Source organism: Entamoeba invadens (genome assembly GCF_000330505.1).
Source record: "Entamoeba invadens IP1 unplaced genomic scaffold scaff_1105074726713, whole genome shotgun sequence".
NCBI classification, from domain to species: domain Eukaryota; phylum Evosea; order Mastigamoebida; family Endamoebidae; genus Entamoeba; species Entamoeba invadens.
The window spans coordinates 388,820-407,176 of record NW_004443770.1 but is presented as its reverse complement, the minus strand read 5'-3'; the positions used below and the strand labels follow the sequence as shown (position 1 = coordinate 407,176).

Below are 18,357 nucleotides of genomic sequence, written 5' to 3'. Positions count from 1 at the left end.
TAAACAATAAACCGTTTTGTGATTCTTCTTTCAATAAAAGAATAAAGGCACATATTGTAATTCTTGACAATTCTAAAAAGATTGTAACCATGAGACTTTGAGAACAATCCAAATCACCCATTTCGTTTCGTCAGAACGACGGAACATATAAAGGATTATAAATCGTCAAAAGTCGAATGAGAACAAGTAACTTAAAAAGAAAAAGGAGATGATGGGGCTGAGCGAGGAATTCCCGCTATTTCCAAGTGGTCGCGAGAGGTATGCTCCATTCGACGTTTGTTTCTTTTCATCAAAGAACTTTTCTAATATAAAAGAGTCCACGAGGATCACCTCTTCCAGATGAACGACAAGAAGAAATCCCAGAATTTATTAACCAACTCTTGGATGACGACCAACCGACTCACTCCTCATTCACGGCACCACAAACACCAAACACAAACGCGGAACAAAAAGAATTGGTCTTCACCAAGCGAGAAACGATGACACCGTATAGAGATAATAGACATGCTTCAACTTCTTTTGTGCCCAAAACACAAAGAGTTTGCAAGTACTATCAATTCGGACAATGTGTCTTCGGTAGTAACTGTAAGTTTCTTCATGTAAAGCCTGGGGATCAAGTACAACAACAATTTGGCACTTTTCAGAGTTATACCGATGTTGGTGATATGACTAAAATGGAGAACATCGACGACAATGAATTTTTAAAGATGTGTTGCGACCAGTTTGGGTGTCGGTGTCTCCAAAAAAAACTAGAAGACGACGATGATGATGCAATAGACGAAATATATGAAAGAATGCTCCCTATAATGAACAACCTCATTGCTGACCAGTTCGGGAATTACTTGTGCCAGAAACTTATTGAAGTTGTTGATGATGAACAACGCCTTGATATATTGAAATGCGTGTCGAACAATATCGGAATCATTTCTAAAAATATCCATGGGACTAGAAGTGTACAGAAGATGATAAACTGTGCCACCACAAAAGCAGAAATAGATGAATTGATTCTATCACTCTCACCACATATCGTCGACTTGGTTTTTGATGGGAATGGCAATCATGTGATTCAAGAATGCCTTAAAACATTTTCAAAAGAGCAAAACAAGTTCATTTTTGATGGCATACTTGGAGATTCCTTCGTCGAGATTTGTGAACACAAACACGGGTGTTGTGTTGTACAGAGATGCATCGACTTTGGGAACAGAGGTCAGTTGAACAAATTGGTAGATAAGGTGATTAGCAACACACTTGAAATCATCACAGACCCTTATGGAAATTATGTGGTACAGTATATATTAAAAGTTGATGTGGACCATGTCTGTATGGATGTGACGAAAATAATACTTGACGACTTAATCGTTTTGTCGACACAGAAATTCTCGTCGAATGTCATTGAGCAACTTGTGATGTCGGACGAGGTTGGTGTGAAAGAACTGATGTTCGACAAGTTTCTACAATACAAAGATGTTGAGAGGCTTTTGCAAGGATCGTTCTCGAACTATGTTATTCAAACGTGCTTAGAAAACTCCTGTTTGTTGTTTGTTTAAGAAATATGTACTGAAATATAGCAAGAGAGTACCATGTCAAATTGTCGAATTGGATTCTTCCACACATTGACTCGATAAAGAACATATCGTACTACAAGAAGATTCAGACCAAATTACTCTTCGAGCCAAAATCAAGTCATTTTATGTGACGAGTATTTCGCCATTTGTTTCATTAAATTATTTTTATTTTAATTTTAATACACTTTTCTTCCTCAAGTAATATTATCTACAATAGTATAAATAATAGATATCAATTAATTCATGTATAACACCATTAAAAACACAAAAAATGGTATTATAAATGTTATTTATTACACAATGTGTTTGTAATTTTTACGAAGTGAAATAAATAAAAAGAACACAACGCTCTTAGTTATTCTTAATGAGTTTGTTCTGAATCATTTGTTTTGCGTTTTCCTTTTCCTTGAAGTCAATGAAAGAGTCTGTTTCAGGTATGAGCTTTGCGATTTGTGGATATTGTTGAGCCAAAGTCAGTTTGAGTGGTCTTTTAATATCGGATTTGGGTGCTTCGATTTTCAGTCCTTCTCTCTTTGCCTTCTTCAGCATACACTTGACCTTCTTCATTTTGTTTGCTACGGTGTATTTCTTCACGGCCGCGTCGATCATGTCGTTCAATTTTGTCATGTCGAATTTGGGGACTTTAATTTTGTCGTCGTACATCTTAGCCAAGTTAATCAATTCATCGCCACACAATTTCTTCCCTTTCATATGTTTTTCAGTCACTTTAGCCGCCTTTTTCACCTTCGAAGCAACGGCCTTTGCTCTTTCAAGTGTTGGATTTATCGCAGTCTCATCAATTGATGACAAAATGGATTCCGCTGCGTGCTTCGCGTCGGCTGAACTCATTTTCAATTGTTGTTCAAGTCTTCTTGCAACTCTCAGTTTCGATTTAATCACTGAGTCAGGAAGTGTAATATCTTTATATGATTCAGTGTCTTCCTTTTTCTTCTCTGATTTTGCCAGAGTAAATGCTACTAACAGGATAAAAAACACAAACATCCTCAAAATATAATATTTTCAAGTTCTTCATCTTTTTTCTTTTTTTTTTCACTTCTTGAGTTTGATTTTTGTAGATGGATAAAAAATGTCTTTCACTTATATTTAGTCCGAGTTTTACTATGTTAAATTATAACATAACTATTAATTGTTTTGGTGTTGATTTTAATTATAATTGTTTTATAATTATTATATAATATGTAATATAAATTAATTTAAATTTTTAATTTAAATTGAATAAACTTGTTAATTAACTTGACAGTTAAATTCAACCATAAAACTAACGTTTTATTAAAATATTAATAAAAAACCTTTAAAAAATCACACAAAACTGGTGAATTGATCTTAGTAGACTGGGAAGAGTTTCAAGTCTGAGAAGTACTTGATTTCGTCTTTTATGAGGTCCGTTGTCATATTAGGTACATCGTAAGTGAATCCTGTTTTTTCGATAGCAGACCCATCGATGCAATACGGGTTGTTGTACAAGAGTTCCTGGTCCAAGAATGGGGAGAGCGGAGTCCCTACAAGATTTTTTTCCTTGCACAGTTGTGACCATGGTTTCAAGTGTTCATCATTGACTGTTTCGCACACATCTTCCATTCCGAGTTTTTCTGCGGCCGTTGAGATGATAGTTCCCTTGAATCCAGTTTTTATTTTGAAAATCTCTTCCAAGATGGTGTTGACCTTTTTCTGTGTTGTATCGTTTTTGTCGCACAAGTTGAAGATGGACCCAATAGTGATTTTTGGTTCAGTAGCACAATGGATCATAGCCTTACAAACGTCTTTGACATGAACGGTATTCATCTTCATATCTCCAGTCCACAAGAACTCCATCTTCTTCCCAGTGAACTTATAAACAGCGGCACAGATGATACGTGGAGCAATACCAGTGACGTCGCCTTGTCCATAAATAATAGATGGTCTCAAAATGACGACTGGTAAATCCTTCATCTTAAGGAGTTCATCGTCGGCCTTAGCTTGCGACGTTGCAAGTCGAGTCCACGGCTTGATCTTTGCTTTTTCATCTTTAGGTTTGGATGATGAGTCATAGACTTGTGCATTCGACAAATGAATGAACTTTTTGACTTTAGTCTTGACCGCCTCTTCCGCTACCATCTTAGTTAATCCATAAGTCTTTTGTTCATATATGAAAGCGTCTTGTCCAAGTTTAGTCTCAGCAGCACAGTCATAGACAACATCAAAGCCTCCATCAACAGTAAACATTTTAGACACTGAGGCTTGATTCACTAAATTGCCTTGCATGAACTCACACTTTTGTGGATCAGCGTAGACAGCGGAGTGCTCCGCACTTAAATAAGCAGTCTCGGGAAAGACCTTATCGACAGATCGGATGTACGAAGTCTTCCCTCCATCCATCAGCATCTTGACCAAATTGCGGCCAACAAATCCAGTACCACCGAGGACTAACACCTTCATTCCTTTCTTCTGAATTTTTCAGTTCACAATTTCAAGTTATTTCGCGATCTCTTTTTCTCTTTGTTGGCTTTTAATCAGTTCTCATTCCGCTCTGTGATTGGACACTTTTTTATTTCTCTGCCCTTTTCAAGTTTCTTTATTCCGCAGTTTTCAATCATGATATCGGGATTCACTTTGTAAATATTGACAATTTATTACTTTTACTTATTTTTAAATATATCCGTTTTTTTATTTCTGATTTTTTTTTATTTTCTAGTTTGAGGTTTTTGATAATGCAGATATTAATAACGTCAGTTCTTAAATACCGCTACTAATCGGGAAATTCTCGATATCCCAAAACGTCACTTATTTTGGTGAAGTTTCTCTACTAGCTTTTAATTAATAATTAAATTATAACTATACCATTAAAATATGATACAAAAGAAAAATACGCCCAAACCAACTTTTTGGGGTTTAGCAGAACTTTTTTGGCCAATCAAAAAAAAAACAAAAATCCCGTTTTATAAATACTTTCATTTTTTGTTATTTGACATGGGATAATTTCCAGAATGTTACCAAACACGATGCTTTTTGAATAAAAACGCGGGTGTTTATTACCACAAAGTTAAAAATGTCATTTTCTCGCATATTTCTCCAATTTTCATTTTACGAGTTGTTGTGCTAGTACCAAACATCTTCGCTCCACCACTTTATTCCTTGATTTTTCAATCCTCTTATTTTATCACCACCCTAATCTGATACTTATTTAGTATCTGACATTCCCCTTTCAAAGTGCAGAACATGAGCAACAAAAAAATGTATTATAAATGTCTGAGTACCTCGTTAATAGCTTTCAGTTCTTTTCTGTTTCTCTTGATTGCGCTTTCCTTACACGGGATATCTGTTGGAATGCACTCGCAGTGTTTTCTGATTGGTTTAAACTTCGGTATTAATTTCTTCGCGATATTCACAATGACCTTTTTCGCCACATGAGTCTTCACAACTTTCTCAATCGGCTCAACTCCACTCGGGACATTCACTTTCTTCACCACAACAGGATCTTCTTGCTTCTGCACAACACGTTTAGGCACCTCGACGACCTTTTCAATGACTTGTTGAGGGACTTCGACTCTTCTTTCTGGTACAACGGGCTTCACTTGAGGTCTCAAGTGTGGTCGGACAGGGGGGATAATCACGGGAACAACCTTTTCCTTCTGTTTCTTTTCCTTTTTGATGACGACTTTACTCTCCGCAAATCCTTCCTCGGGGTCCGACTGGATTTTAATGACTCGGTGTTTCTTCTTTTCGACTTCTTTCTTCTTCGTCACATTCTTGTCGACTTTTCTTTCTTGTTTATTGTCGTTTGTATTAGAAATATTGATGTTCGGCAAATTGATCACAGGAGGGGGTGCTGCGGTTGCTGGAGCTCCTGGGACTTGAATGATAGTTGGTGGGGCTTGCGTTTGTGTTTGTTGTGGTACGTTCATGATCATCTGCTGTTGTTGTTGTTGCATCTGTTGCATTTGCTGCATTTGCTGTTGCATCATTTGTTGCATCTGAGCATTAGCATTTGAGTTAGAACCCGATTCTGAAGGAGTGCTTGGGACACTTGGTGTACTTGGTAGAGTAGGAGGAGGCACATAAGGAGTGCTTGGCGTACTTGGTTCAGATGGTGTTGTAGGTATCGAAGGAGTAGATGGGACACTTGGAACGGGTTCACTTGGGGTTGGAACACTTGGAGTTGGGACAGTTGGAGTACTTGGAGTAACTATTTGTGAGTCTTAATGTCATTAAAAGGAGTAAATACAACAAACCATCACCACCCATTGAACTTCCACCTGACGAAGCTCCACCTATTAATTAGAAGAAATTTATTAATAATTTCATAACAAACTATCTGCTCCGGATGATGAACTTCCTCCACTCGATGAAGACCCTCCAGAACTGCCTCCACTGGAAGCACCGGCATTGGACTCACTAGATCCTCCTGAAGATGCTCCTGCATCTCCACCACTTGAAGCTCCAGAGTCACCACCAGACGATCCACCCGAAGAAGATCCACCCGATGTTGATGAAGACGTCGAAGAACTTGACGATTTACTTGATGAAGATGATTTACTTGAAGATGATGAAGACGTACTCTTTGCTTTCAATTTCTTCTGCTGTTTCTCGGCTTCAGCAAGACATTTAGGACAACACCCACATTTTCTGAGTGCTTCTAAATAACATTTGTTCTGCATCAAATCCATTTGTTGTTTCTTTTGTTTCTTATCTTTAATGTCTTTTAATTTGTCTTTCATTCCTTTCTTCATTTGGTCCCACTTCTTCCCAAAGAATTTCTTCGCCTTCTCAGAAGTCATTTTCCCCAACTTTTTCAATTCTTTTCCAATCGCTTTTCCTTTCTCTTTCACCTTCTTCCCTACACTCTTGATAGCGGCAGTCGCTTTCTTCCCAAATTTGACTGTTTTGTCCGCTATATTTTTCATCCCTTTTTTCAACTTATTAAGACCGCCAGTCACTTTCCCTTTAACGGTAGTAACTCCCTTCTTAATAGTATTCTTCACTCCGTTAATCCCTTTCACGACTTTACCAGTCACTCCCTTCACTGTTTTGGACATCACCCCTTTCACTTTCTTCGTCGCCTTTTTCATCGAGGTGGATATGCTTTTCATCCCTTTGTTCACTGAACTCTTCACCCCATTAAACGTCTTTTTCATCCCACTCATCGACTTCTTGATCCCACTAGTAAACTTGGTACTGATCTTACCTATCTTACTCGTAAACTTCTTCCCTACTGACTTCACCGACTTCACTTTGTCCTTAAAACTCTTCTTCAATGATCCTAACTTATTCTTAATTTTACCAGTGGCTGCTTTCTTCAGCCCTTTCGCGACTTTTAAGCCCGCTTTCACTTTAGAAACTTTGGAACTGACATACGCCTTCCCAACTTTGACACCAGCTTTGACAGCAGTCTTACCAACTTTTTTGGCTACCGATGTCGCTTTCTTCGCTACTTTACTCACTTTACTACTGACCTTCTTCACAGCACTTTTCAATTTTTTAAATAACTTGTCTTCAAGGGAATACTCCATCAATTCGTCAACAAAGGAAAGGTCCGAATCTAAGGAATCAAAAATTAGGTCATCACCGCCACGCGCAGAAGCCATCGCTGCAAAACATAATAAAACAGAGAGCAGCACTAAAAACTGCATTAGAAAAATATGATTTTAAGACAATTTTTTTTTTCTTTTTTTCTTCTTTCAATAAGGATGTTCGAAAAATCAAATTTCTTTTGTGGGTTCCACGTTTTTCAAGAAACTGTTTGTATAGTTTAAATTTAATTTATTTATAATTAATTTGATGGTTCAATTTCAGAAATATCAATTTGAATTTTTTGTTTAATAGCGTGTCCACATAATAGTTTTTTGTTTGGTTTTGTTCGTATTTTTAAAAAAAGTGGTGGAATGAAGAAGGAAATGCCAAACTTTTATAAGTATTTTTAGTTCTTTTTTCAGTTACCTCTTTGTCAAATGTATTTTCAGATATTTTGGTAAGAAAACAAAGTATTAATAATAAAAAAACACGTGAGAATGGTTAATGGTATCTTAAAATGCCAATACAATCTAAAATTTGTTTTATTAAAAAAACAATAGTTTTTTAATGGTTAAATTTATCATTGTCATATTTATTCCAATTCATTCTGTGGATTATCACTTTAGATAAAAATGAATATAAATTCCTTAAAGTACATTTTTGTCGTTTTTATTCAAAGAATTGTTATTAAAAAAGTAGTTTTGGTCATTAAACGACATTTTGTTTCTTTTAAAACTTTGTTTTCCTCTTTTTTTATAGTAACACAGACTAATCAACACAGGATTTGTATTTCCGTTTCATTATTTAATACAACCAATCAGTATGAAATGGAAAAAAAAATAACAACTTAACTATTTATATTGTTATTTTAATTAAAATAGTTATTTTTGATATTTTTAATTTTTAAAATGGTATACCTTTGGGAGTCAATTTTGACAGCCCGAAATAGAACAAAATTTGAAAAAAATATAATTAGCGCAGTTCTGATTAGGACATTTTTCCCGATTTTGGTTTTAAGTTTTATGTAATTTTTGTTTGTTGAATAACAAAAAGAACGCTCTAGAGCTGCCACGTCATAACATTTTAAGGATAAATTGCGAGTGAAAAAAAACAAACCAATCAGATTCAATCTAGTCTATAGATAGTAACTATTATCAAAATTATTAAATCTGTCTTTGAAACCATTAAAACAATAAGTTTTTTTATAATTTTTTTATTAAAAATTGTTGTATTTATTATTATTTATTATAATTTAAGTTATTATTCCACAAATTTTTGTAGTGATGTGACAACAAATTATACAAGAAGCTTTAAAACAATAGATACCTTGAACAAATAGGTATAAAATCGTGTTTAAAACATAATGATAGTGTAATAACACTCGTATTAATATAATAAAAACATTATAAATAATTGAAATTTTATTTTATTAACATAAGTTATTAAATTATCGTTACATATCTTTAAACTATATCAATTATTGAATGATACTTTTTACGTATATCATCACACATAAATTACCATTTGATCAATGTCATCAACGATAAAAACAATCTATTTCAAAACTTATAATGATAACACAAATTAAATATCATATTTGAATAAAACGATTATCAATATGGTCAATTGTTATATTAAAAGTGACTTTCACATTATAACTATAAAACATGTTTCTAATAGATTGATAAATTTATTTTTTTTAAACAACTTGTTAAACAAATAATAAAATATATTTAATTTAATAATTTTGATAATAGTTACTATCTATAGACTAGATTGAATCTGATTGGTTTGTTTTTTTTCACTCGCAATTTATCCTTAAAATGTTATGACGTGGCAGCTCTAGAGCGTTCTTTTTGTTATTCAACAAACAAAAATTACATAAAACTTAAAACCAAAATCGGGAAAAATGTCCTAATCAGAACTGCGCTAATTATATTTTTTTCAAATTTTGTTCTATTTCGGGCTGTCAAAATTGACTCCCAAAGGTATACCATTATTTCAAATATAAAACATTATGAAGTATTTTTATAATTAGTTCATAAATAGGTATTAAACTATTGAGTATTAATATTTTATATATATATAAAATAATAATCAATAAGGTTCGTTTCTTCGGAATAATTTGTTTCAGTATAAAATAGACAAACAAAATCGGAAAAGAAAGAACCGGATCTTATTAAATAACCAAAAATAGTTATGAATAAAAGAATAAAAACTATCAAAAGAAACCACCAACAAACTAAAAACAAGTTATACAGAACTATAAAAAATAAACTAGATGACAACAATACTGCTTAAGATTACTTATCCTTCTTTTCATTACCCAACTCGAAGTGTTTGCATCTCTTCATGCATTTTTGGAGTTTGTATTTGCATTTCGAGCACTCAAGCTTCAAAACAACTTTCTTTGTAGTTTTTGCTTTCTTCTTGAAGACGGGCTTGGTCTGACCTCCGAAACCTTTTTGTTTACGATCGTATCTTCTCTTACCTTGCGCATGAAGTGAATCCTTTCCTTTCTTGTACTGAGACACTTTATGGGGGGTGTGCTTATTGCATCGAGGGCAATAAGTCTTTCGAGCCTTTGGAACTACAACCATAGGACTGGAATATCTCGAGATTTCCTTTCTTTTCAGGGTTTCACTTTTTTCTATATTTTAACTATTTTTTTATTTCATCGTTTCTTTCTTTTTTTTTAAAATGTTTTTTCTAAATCAATTGTTGCTTTTGAAGGATTTTTCTTTGGTTATAATAATAGTTTGTTTATAATACAGTTTTAAGAATAAATTGTTATGTATTATATATTATAATTTGTTTTTATTATATAGTATAGTACACACCATTATTGTGGTATTACCAAGTATAGTAATTATAACTATTTTTAAATACAACAAAGAAAACCTCAATCTTATTTATTTTGTGACGCCTTTATTATTAGATCCCAATAAAGCATTGAAGTACTCGAGTGTAGTCTTATCCACAAAAGTGATTCCCTTTCCTTTTTCTTCCCATCCCAAATGCCCTCCGTTATTTGTCACCACAAATATCACATTTTTTGAGACAGAAACAGCATTTTTGATTCTACCCAAAGTGACATCTGGGATAATTGCGATGGGGTCGTCGAACGCGTTAATTGCCAAGAAAGGGATATTCGATTGAGGTAATAAGTGGTACCACTGTTCGATGTCCGAGTAGTACGTTTCGTTATTACCAAAGCCGAATATCTTGCAATCGAAGTTTTTGTCGAATGTAGCGATGTTCTTCACATAATCCATAAGTCCAAAATCAAACAGTTTTATTCTCCCCTCTTTCATCGCACGTTCAAAGACGTTTTTGTTCTTCTTTGAGATCTTTACAAGCGACTCGGTAAAGCCTTTCATGAACGCTGATGGAATATATTCAGACGACGACAATGAATTCCACGTCGAGCTCACCGCAACTATTCCCGCTAAGTTACATTTCTCTTTTAAATGTTCAAGACGTCCTAATACGCTCGTTACAATCATCCCTCCCATCGAATACCCTACCAAAAAGATCTGAGACTCTATATATATTTGATGAACATGACTTATAACCGTTTCTGTGTCTTCTAAACACGTGACATTGTACGCGCGTGGCGTTTTCATTAAAGTCCCGGCACACCCTCGATACGTGTAGACACAGACACGATACCCTTCTTTATTTGCAGCGTCCGCAAATCGTCGGACATAACTCTCACGACTACCACCAGCCAATCCGTGGAAGATAATAATCACCGGAGAGGTGGTGGGAAGTGTGTCTTGGCAGTCAAGCCAGTCCACAGCAAACTCGCCCCCGTCAAACCCCGTCACCATGCGACGGGTGAAAGACATATTCTTGGGGTATTTTGTGAGGAAGACGGTGATGGTTTGTAACGCCCCGTCACAGAGGAACGGGGACAATTGGAAAGGTGTCAATGATAAGTGGGTTGACAACTCTTCTGATTCTTTAGTTGGTGAGTGGAAGATCACAGGGGTGTTTTTTTGAGCCGAGTAAAGAACAATGACTACACCAAATAACGCAAAGAATATAAAAAAGGATATAAGGTGGAATGTTAATAAAGTCAATACCATGGCATACAATAAAACACTCTGAACGGTTTGTAATTTCCGATGCGAGGCAAAAAGAATATAGTCGGTGAAAGACAAAGTAATTGATAAAAATAAAGAGCGAAGAAAAACTGGTGTCTCCATTACAAAAACAAATTTGCATTTTCAAGTGATGTTTACAATGTTTTGATATAGTAAATAATATAATTAATTATATTATTCTTTATTAATGTGTTTAGATAATAAAAGTTTGGTTTGGTTATAATATATTATAATAAATTTATAATTTTTAATTTTTTTCAAATAATAAAATGTTTTTTTAAAAGTAAATTATTAAAAATAGAACAAATAGGTAGTTTTTTAAAGAATTATTTGTCAATTTCATTTTTGATAAAATCAAATAGGTTATGTTATGAATAGTATTTAAAGTTATTTTATTGTATACACAAACATTGAAAATACAATTATTAAAAACGTAGAAAGAATATATGTTTTTAACGGTATATTACTATTTAATATATTTTGAAATAGTTATATAATAATGTTTCAAATGTATTGAATTTGATGTGTTATAAGATTTAAATAATTTTAGATTTTTTTTATTTAAAAGCTTTACGAAAGAAACTCTTTTTATGTGAAAAAATATAGTATAATTCAAAAAACATAACGAAGGGGAGAATAAATTAATTATGGTACAATAGTAATCAAAAACCATTAAATTGTTGTTTCCGAAAGTAATTTCAAATAATACGAAAACAAAAGTTGAACTTAAACGGTTTTTAAGATGTTGTGGGTTACAACTTCTTCAAAAGTTCAAAAAGCTTTATTGTATAACTCCATGTATAATTTCGATTTTGAAATTAATGTTTTTTTATTCATATAGCCAAAGCACCTTATAAAACTTTTTGGAACTTTTGAACCCCAAATTTCAATGTATTTGATAATATAATACTACCTATACATGTACTTAATAATGGTTTATATCAGTTTGAATGATGAAGTTCATTGGTATATTAAATTGTTGAGCATATAATATACCAAAACAAAATGATACATTCCACAAAACAAAATGTTCATGAAATGTGAAATTTAATGATCACTTAAGTTGTTTAATACAATTGACTTTCAGATACCAGAGTTTTTTTTCAAATAAAGTATAAGTTTGTTATGTATGCATTTCAAACATTAAAAAATAACATTTGATTAGAATTTGACATGATACCAACTTTACAATACAGTTACATTATAAAAACCACTTTTTACACATGTATAGATTATAAAATACAATAATAATAAATTTAAAAGAGAAGTACAAAGTATATGATTATTAATGTGTTATGTACTCAACTTATAACAGATATTGAAGTGTTAAATAAACATACAATCAACAACATCAATCAATTACATGTAAAATATACATGTTTATATACATAAATGTTATTAATTAAATCCAATATTTTTAAATTCAGTCTATATTGATTATGTATTTTAAAATATTATTTTCAACGTTTTAATTGTGAAACAAAATAAAACACTTCAGTCACATTATTCTGTTTTTATTATGCATCATTATTAACAGTATTCAAACATATTGTTTAGAAATTGCTTTTCAAATGAACCGTTTCAAACAAAAATGCAAATTAACGATAGAAAACAACAAATTTATCACTGTGTAATTATTCAATTATGTTTGGCATTCACCCTTCTCAAAAAGGTGAATGCCAAAAGAACCAATACTCTCTGTTTTATCACTCTCAAGTAGCATAGAGTAACGGGATTAATTATTAATATACTTCAAAAACATTATTCAAATACAAACAACTGCACTTTTGTACCACAAAAATCAAATTTTTGTACAAAAACAAAAAAATAATTGGGGGATTTAAAAAACTTTCCCAAAAATGCGTTGTAACCCTTCTCGAATAAAAATAGCGTTTTATCCGAGAATTAAACAGGATAATTGTCCAATGAATTGCCATACTTCTTTTTGGGACATGATAATTCCATCAAAAAGGTTCATATCCACAACAAATTCAGGATTTTTGACCAATATGAATAATTTCTATGACGTCCCCACCTTTTACGTCATTTCTTCAAATAACAGAATGTGCTATATTTATAGTAAATTATACTATCAGTAATAGTAATACACCACCACAACAACAAAAGGAACTAAAACGAAGAGGGTTTATTTTTGGTTGGTGATGGAATTGTTCTAAAACCCAAAAACCCAATGGAGAAACTTGTCTTCGCATTTTTAGTTGACGGGAACATACCAGAAAAGAGCGTCAGATTGTCTTAAACATATTAAACTATATTAATATAATAGGTGAAGGGCAAATTTATAAAACCAATAACAACAAAAATTGACCAAAAGTTCAATCTCTGAGTTATTTGCTATAAATAACGACTGAAAAGAACGGTTATATTACCAAAGAGCCAAATTTGCTGAACAAAAACGATAATGGTTGTTATTTTTATTTAGTTGTATTTTTCCTTCAATTTATTTCCTCCAAAAAGTTCTACTTGTGGTTGCCAGGTGTGTCGATTAATTGGTTTTTCATTTCGCACGTTTTTCCCGACTTTTAATTCGATTTTTAAACTCTTAATAATGAATAAAAACACTGGTAATACTCTTGGTAATAAAAGGCTTAAATTGCGTTTCCATTTAATGGATCTATTTTTTTACTATTAACATGATATATATTATAATAAATATTACTATACTATTACTGAAATAATCTCACAACAGATGTTGAATGCCAACGAAAACTCTTCGAGCGATTCATTTTTTGGGGGGAGTTATAAAGTTGCATACAGAAACTCACTGATTTTTGTACTGTTTTCTGTTGCAGAAGAATATTGGATTTCTACAAGGTCCTTCCTCTTCTCTGAGCTTTATGAAGACGTTCTAAGGGTTTTATAAAGTCCAAACTTGTTAAGCCATTCATACACATGGCCCAACACCAAGTCGATCTAGAAGCTCTGAACAAGTTTGCATTGGACATAACAAAGAAATACACTCCAGAAACGCAACCCCTTGCTTTCTGGGTATTTGATATCCAATCAGTTGAGAACGCAATAACCAGATGGCACAAAAACTTGCCAACGGTCAAGCCCTGTTTTGCTGTGAAATGTAACCCAGAGCCACACTTAGTTGAGTTAGTTGGGAAGTTAGGATGTGGCTTTGACTGTGCTACACTTAATGAAGTGAAAGAAGTCTTAGACCTTGGATTCAAAGCGGAAGACATCACCTTCTCACAGGCATATAAACCATTTGGGGACTTGATAGCTGCTTACTCTCTTGGAGTGAGACTCACATTGGTCGACTCAGTGTATGAAGTTAGAAAGATAGCGAAGTATGCGCCAAAGATGGGGATCATGATGAGGATATGAAGAACGACTCGAGTGCCGGTTATACTCTTGGCGATCGATTTGGACTGAAAGACGAACGAGAGTTTGTCGAAGTTTTAGACGAGATAGAAAAGCTTGGTCTTGATATGAAAGGTGTCCACTTCCACGTTGGAAGTGATTTCCACAATGTCGAGGCGTTCAAAGGAGCTTTAACAACTGCAAGACATGTTGCAGCTCTTGCTGAGAAGAGAGGAATGAAGCCATGCACTTTCGATGTTGGAGGAGGATTCTCACAAACAGAACCATTTGAAGAGTTTGCACAAGTGATTGAAAACGCTATTAAAGAACTGAACTTCCCCGCTGGAAGCAAATTTATTGCAGAGCCGGGAAGATACTTGGCTTCGGACGCTTTCCACTTAATAACATCTGTCCATGGGAAACGTTTGAGAATTGAAGAAGGCAAAAAAGAGTTTGATTATACAATTGGGGATGGAATTCATGGCGGACTCGCTCACTGCTTTTTGTTTAAAAAGATAGACGACTGCTATTGTTTACAGAAATACGGTAAGAAGTGTGAGGAGTTTGATTCTTTGATCTATGGACCTTCTTGCAATGTTTGTTACTTCTTATTGAATGGAATAATAAAAATAATAATATAATTTTAATAAAAATATAAAAATATAATTATATTATAATTATATTATAATTCTATTATAATTCTAAATAGGATTATAATATATTATTATATTATTATTATATTATATTCTACATATAACACTAATATATAGGGAGCAGACAAAGTGGGTGCAGGGAAAATGCCAGAAATGGAAGAAGGAGTCGACTGGGTAGTCTTCCCATGTGCTGGTGCTTATACAATTTCTTTGGCGACTAATTTCAATGGATTCCAAAGCAGAGAACACGACGTTTATGTCATGAAAAACAAGGACATTAATAAGATCACATTGCCAGAAGAGATCGAAAAGAACTCAATTCCGGCTTTGATGTCACACACTGCTCATTGGATTAAAAATTAAATTCTTCTTCTTTCACTTTTGATTTTAAATTGTTGTTTGATTGAATTAATTTATTCAATCAAATAATTCATTTTCCTTTTAATAGAGAAACTCTTTCAATTCTATTTTGGCGTACTCTTTATTATAATTTATTATATAATTATTACTAATATATATAATTATTCATTATAGTCGGGTGATAAAGGGGGTTAATTTGGGACAGAAGTAGTTAATTTGAGTAAAAAACTATAAAATATAATTTCTTTAACTATAAAAGTATTAGAAGGGTTTTTTCAATTAACTACTTTGAAAATAATAAAAGAAAACCATAACTTTCTATTTTTGATATTATTCAATCTTTGAAAACAATAAAAGAAGAAGAGAAAGGAACCCTTGATGAAACAACCACAGGCAATCAACATAAAAAAGCAATTTAAATACAAGATACCAGTTTAAAAACTGTATTTCAATATATTCATGATGTATATGGTTAAAATGCCAGAGTTTAATGAATTAACAACAGTGTCAATTTTTGAAAGTGTCAGGGAATCACTGAAAAATCATCATTTGTTATTTCAATCTTTCAATCTTTCGTTGTTGAACCATTCCCATTGAGAAAAGATAAGAGAAAGACCATTTTAACATAAAAACAATTGGAGTTGAAAAAGAGCAGAAAAGAAATGAAACAAAGGAAAAAACAAAGGAAAAATTCTTTAACAAAACAAGTTTCAGACAAACCATACAAAGTGCTGCGTTTTAGACTTCCACATTTTTTAAGTAAACAAATTGAGGTGTTTTTGTTTATTTTTGAAATAGAAATTTATAATTATTCAATTTATAATCATTTAAAATAAAAAACGATAATTTATATTATTATTTTAATTTTATGTTTATTTTGACCTTTAAATAGATTTTTTAAAAATTATAGTTTCAAAATTATATTTATCAAAATTAACTACCTTTGTCCCTTTTTAATGCCATTTATCCCCCGACTATATTATTTATTTGGTGATATGATGCTGTGTTTTTCACTTGTTTTTCAATTCAATAAAATGTCAAATAACAAAACTACTATTTTATTATCATTATTTTTAGTTTTAGTTAATGTTAAAAATAATAAAGTTCATTTAAGTTATTTTTACGTTATTTAATTATTTCCACTTAAAAATCATTAAAAAGGTGAAAAATGATTTGTAAATATTATTAAAATTTTATAAATTTTAAATTTTAATTTATTTAAAAAAATATTATTTTTTAATTTGGTAATAAAACATTTCAAAAATGATTTTTTAATGTGTTGAATTTTGTGATTTTATAAGAACTCACCATATCATCAACAACCATAAACAATAATATACAATTACTTTTCAATAATTGAAGTTTTTTTATTCATCAAAAAAAATGATTTTTGTTTTACTAAAAAAAAGTTAATAAACAATTAAAAAAACATAACGGATATGACATATTATTAGTTGAATGATACTAAAAATTATTAAAAAATTTTGCATAATACAAAAAGCCAAAAAAAAACTCGAAAACTTTTTTGGGGTGATGAGTGTTAAACTTCCAACACGAACTGAACGAGACAAACACCAAATTGCACGGACGAGTTTTGAACAATCTGATTCAGTACGACGGTATCAAATGAAATTGGCCAATTTACTTCAACAAACGAAACCCTTATCGGATGATGTTTTGAATATTTCGTCCAAGCAACGAAGTGACATGTCAATGGGTAAATATAAAGATGAAGATAATTATGGGGTCGCAACTTTACTTGCTAAGGCGAACATGAAAATTGCTGAGTTACAAAATGAACTTAAGGAGAAAAACGATGTATTAATGAATACATCATTAATGACACAAGAAATTAATGGACTTCGCAAGACAAACACCGAGTTAATGCAAGAGAACATTCGTTTGAACAAAGAGCACTGTTTGTTACGTGAAGAGAACAGACAACTGAAGTACCAAAACAATCAACTGGTGACTCAGATACATCAACTCCAAGCATCAATCACGTTGTATTCACAAACCGCACTTAATTCTTCACATGACGTCCAAATTGATCACTTAAAGAACAACTTACCTGAGACAAAGAACAAGAAAACAATTTTCGCGTATGAAAATAATTCTTTTCTTGTCTGTGCAGACTTCAAAGGGTCTCAAGACATCGAAGAAGTCATCAATTTTAAAGTCCCTTTTTCGGCCATCCAAAATCAAGAAGAGATGGTTGTTGTCTTTAAGAAATACGACTTGGACACGTATGGGAACCAAAGAAAAGAACCCGAGCTGTTGTCGATCAAACTTGTTTTTTCGGACCTAAAGAAGTTTGCCGACGATACGTATAAATCGTCCAATTTCTACGGTTCGACTTTTGATGGAAAGCAATGTAAAACATCCTTTGAATTCTCAATCGGAAAAGATAAAGAATTGAATGAAGAGTTAGTGCCATTTCCATTGTCGACGGTATACAGTGGTGGTATCTATAATTGTCATGGCGTCGATTTACAAATCGACCCGGGGGCTCAAGACACTAATTATGTCCTCTATGCAGACCAAAAGTCAAATTATGTTCGAGTCACATTTTGCGACCCGACTCAACACTTCACAAGAGATGGAAACAATTTGAAAACATCAGTTGATGTCAGTTACACAGAAGACAATTTCTTTATCAACTTACCCGACGGAAATCAAATGTCTCTCGGTATATCAATCGAGAAGCCTTTATTTATCGAGTATTTAGGTATAGGTTTACCAGTACTCGGCCAACCAGATAAACGTGGTAATCTGGTTGTAAAACTAAACTATTTATAGGCGAGCCACAGTGCTTTTGTCGTATATAATTTA

General features: G+C 32.7%; 7 protein-coding genes across 7 annotated transcripts; 3 read left to right on the top strand and 4 right to left on the bottom strand.

Annotated features, from left to right (window-relative positions):
• Window positions 1–208: 208 nt before the first annotated feature.
• EIN_430600 (hypothetical protein) lies at window positions 209–1,696 on the top strand (the record flags this gene model as incomplete). Its single annotated transcript, XM_004261977.1, has 4 exons — window positions 209–274; window positions 315–539; window positions 591–1,530; window positions 1,569–1,696. 4 exons carry the CDS (start codon window positions 209–211, stop codon window positions 1,694–1,696), a joined length of 1,359 nt encoding a protein of 452 aa, XP_004262025.1.
• Window positions 1,697–1,916: 220 nt separating this feature from the next.
• EIN_430590 (hypothetical protein) lies at window positions 1,917–2,567 on the bottom strand (the record flags this gene model as incomplete). The annotated part of the gene is made up of 1 exon (XM_004261976.1): window positions 1,917–2,567. The coding sequence occupies one exon, from the start codon at window positions 2,565–2,567 to the stop codon at window positions 1,917–1,919; it is 651 nt and encodes a 216-aa protein (XP_004262024.1).
• Window positions 2,568–2,909: 342 nt separating this feature from the next.
• On the bottom strand, window positions 2,910–4,001 carry EIN_430580 (NAD dependent epimerase/dehydratase, putative; the record flags this gene model as incomplete). Its single annotated transcript, XM_004261975.1, has 1 exon — window positions 2,910–4,001. One exon carries the CDS (start codon window positions 3,999–4,001, stop codon window positions 2,910–2,912), a length of 1,092 nt encoding a protein of 363 aa, XP_004262023.1.
• Window positions 4,002–4,801: 800 nt separating this feature from the next.
• On the bottom strand, window positions 4,802–7,147 carry EIN_430570 (hypothetical protein; the record flags this gene model as incomplete). Its single annotated transcript, XM_004261974.1, has 2 exons — window positions 4,802–5,748; window positions 5,875–7,147. 2 exons carry the CDS (start codon window positions 7,145–7,147, stop codon window positions 4,802–4,804), a joined length of 2,220 nt encoding a protein of 739 aa, XP_004262022.1.
• A 2,838-nt stretch (window positions 7,148–9,985) lies between these two features.
• Window positions 9,986–11,284, bottom strand: EIN_430560 (abhydrolase domain containing protein, putative; the record flags this gene model as incomplete). The annotated part of the gene is made up of 1 exon (XM_004261973.1): window positions 9,986–11,284. One exon carries the CDS (start codon window positions 11,282–11,284, stop codon window positions 9,986–9,988), a length of 1,299 nt encoding a protein of 432 aa, XP_004262021.1.
• A 2,811-nt stretch (window positions 11,285–14,095) lies between these two features.
• Window positions 14,096–15,528, top strand: EIN_430550 (ornithine decarboxylase, putative; the record flags this gene model as incomplete). The annotated part of the gene is made up of 3 exons (XM_004261972.1): window positions 14,096–14,482; window positions 14,530–15,108; window positions 15,283–15,528. 3 exons carry the CDS (start codon window positions 14,096–14,098, stop codon window positions 15,526–15,528), a joined length of 1,212 nt encoding a protein of 403 aa, XP_004262020.1.
• Window positions 15,529–17,058: 1,530 nt separating this feature from the next.
• EIN_430540 (hypothetical protein) lies at window positions 17,059–18,324 on the top strand (the record flags this gene model as incomplete). The annotated part of the gene is made up of 1 exon (XM_004261971.1): window positions 17,059–18,324. One exon carries the CDS (start codon window positions 17,059–17,061, stop codon window positions 18,322–18,324), a length of 1,266 nt encoding a protein of 421 aa, XP_004262019.1.
• Window positions 18,325–18,357: the final 33 nt, after the last annotated feature.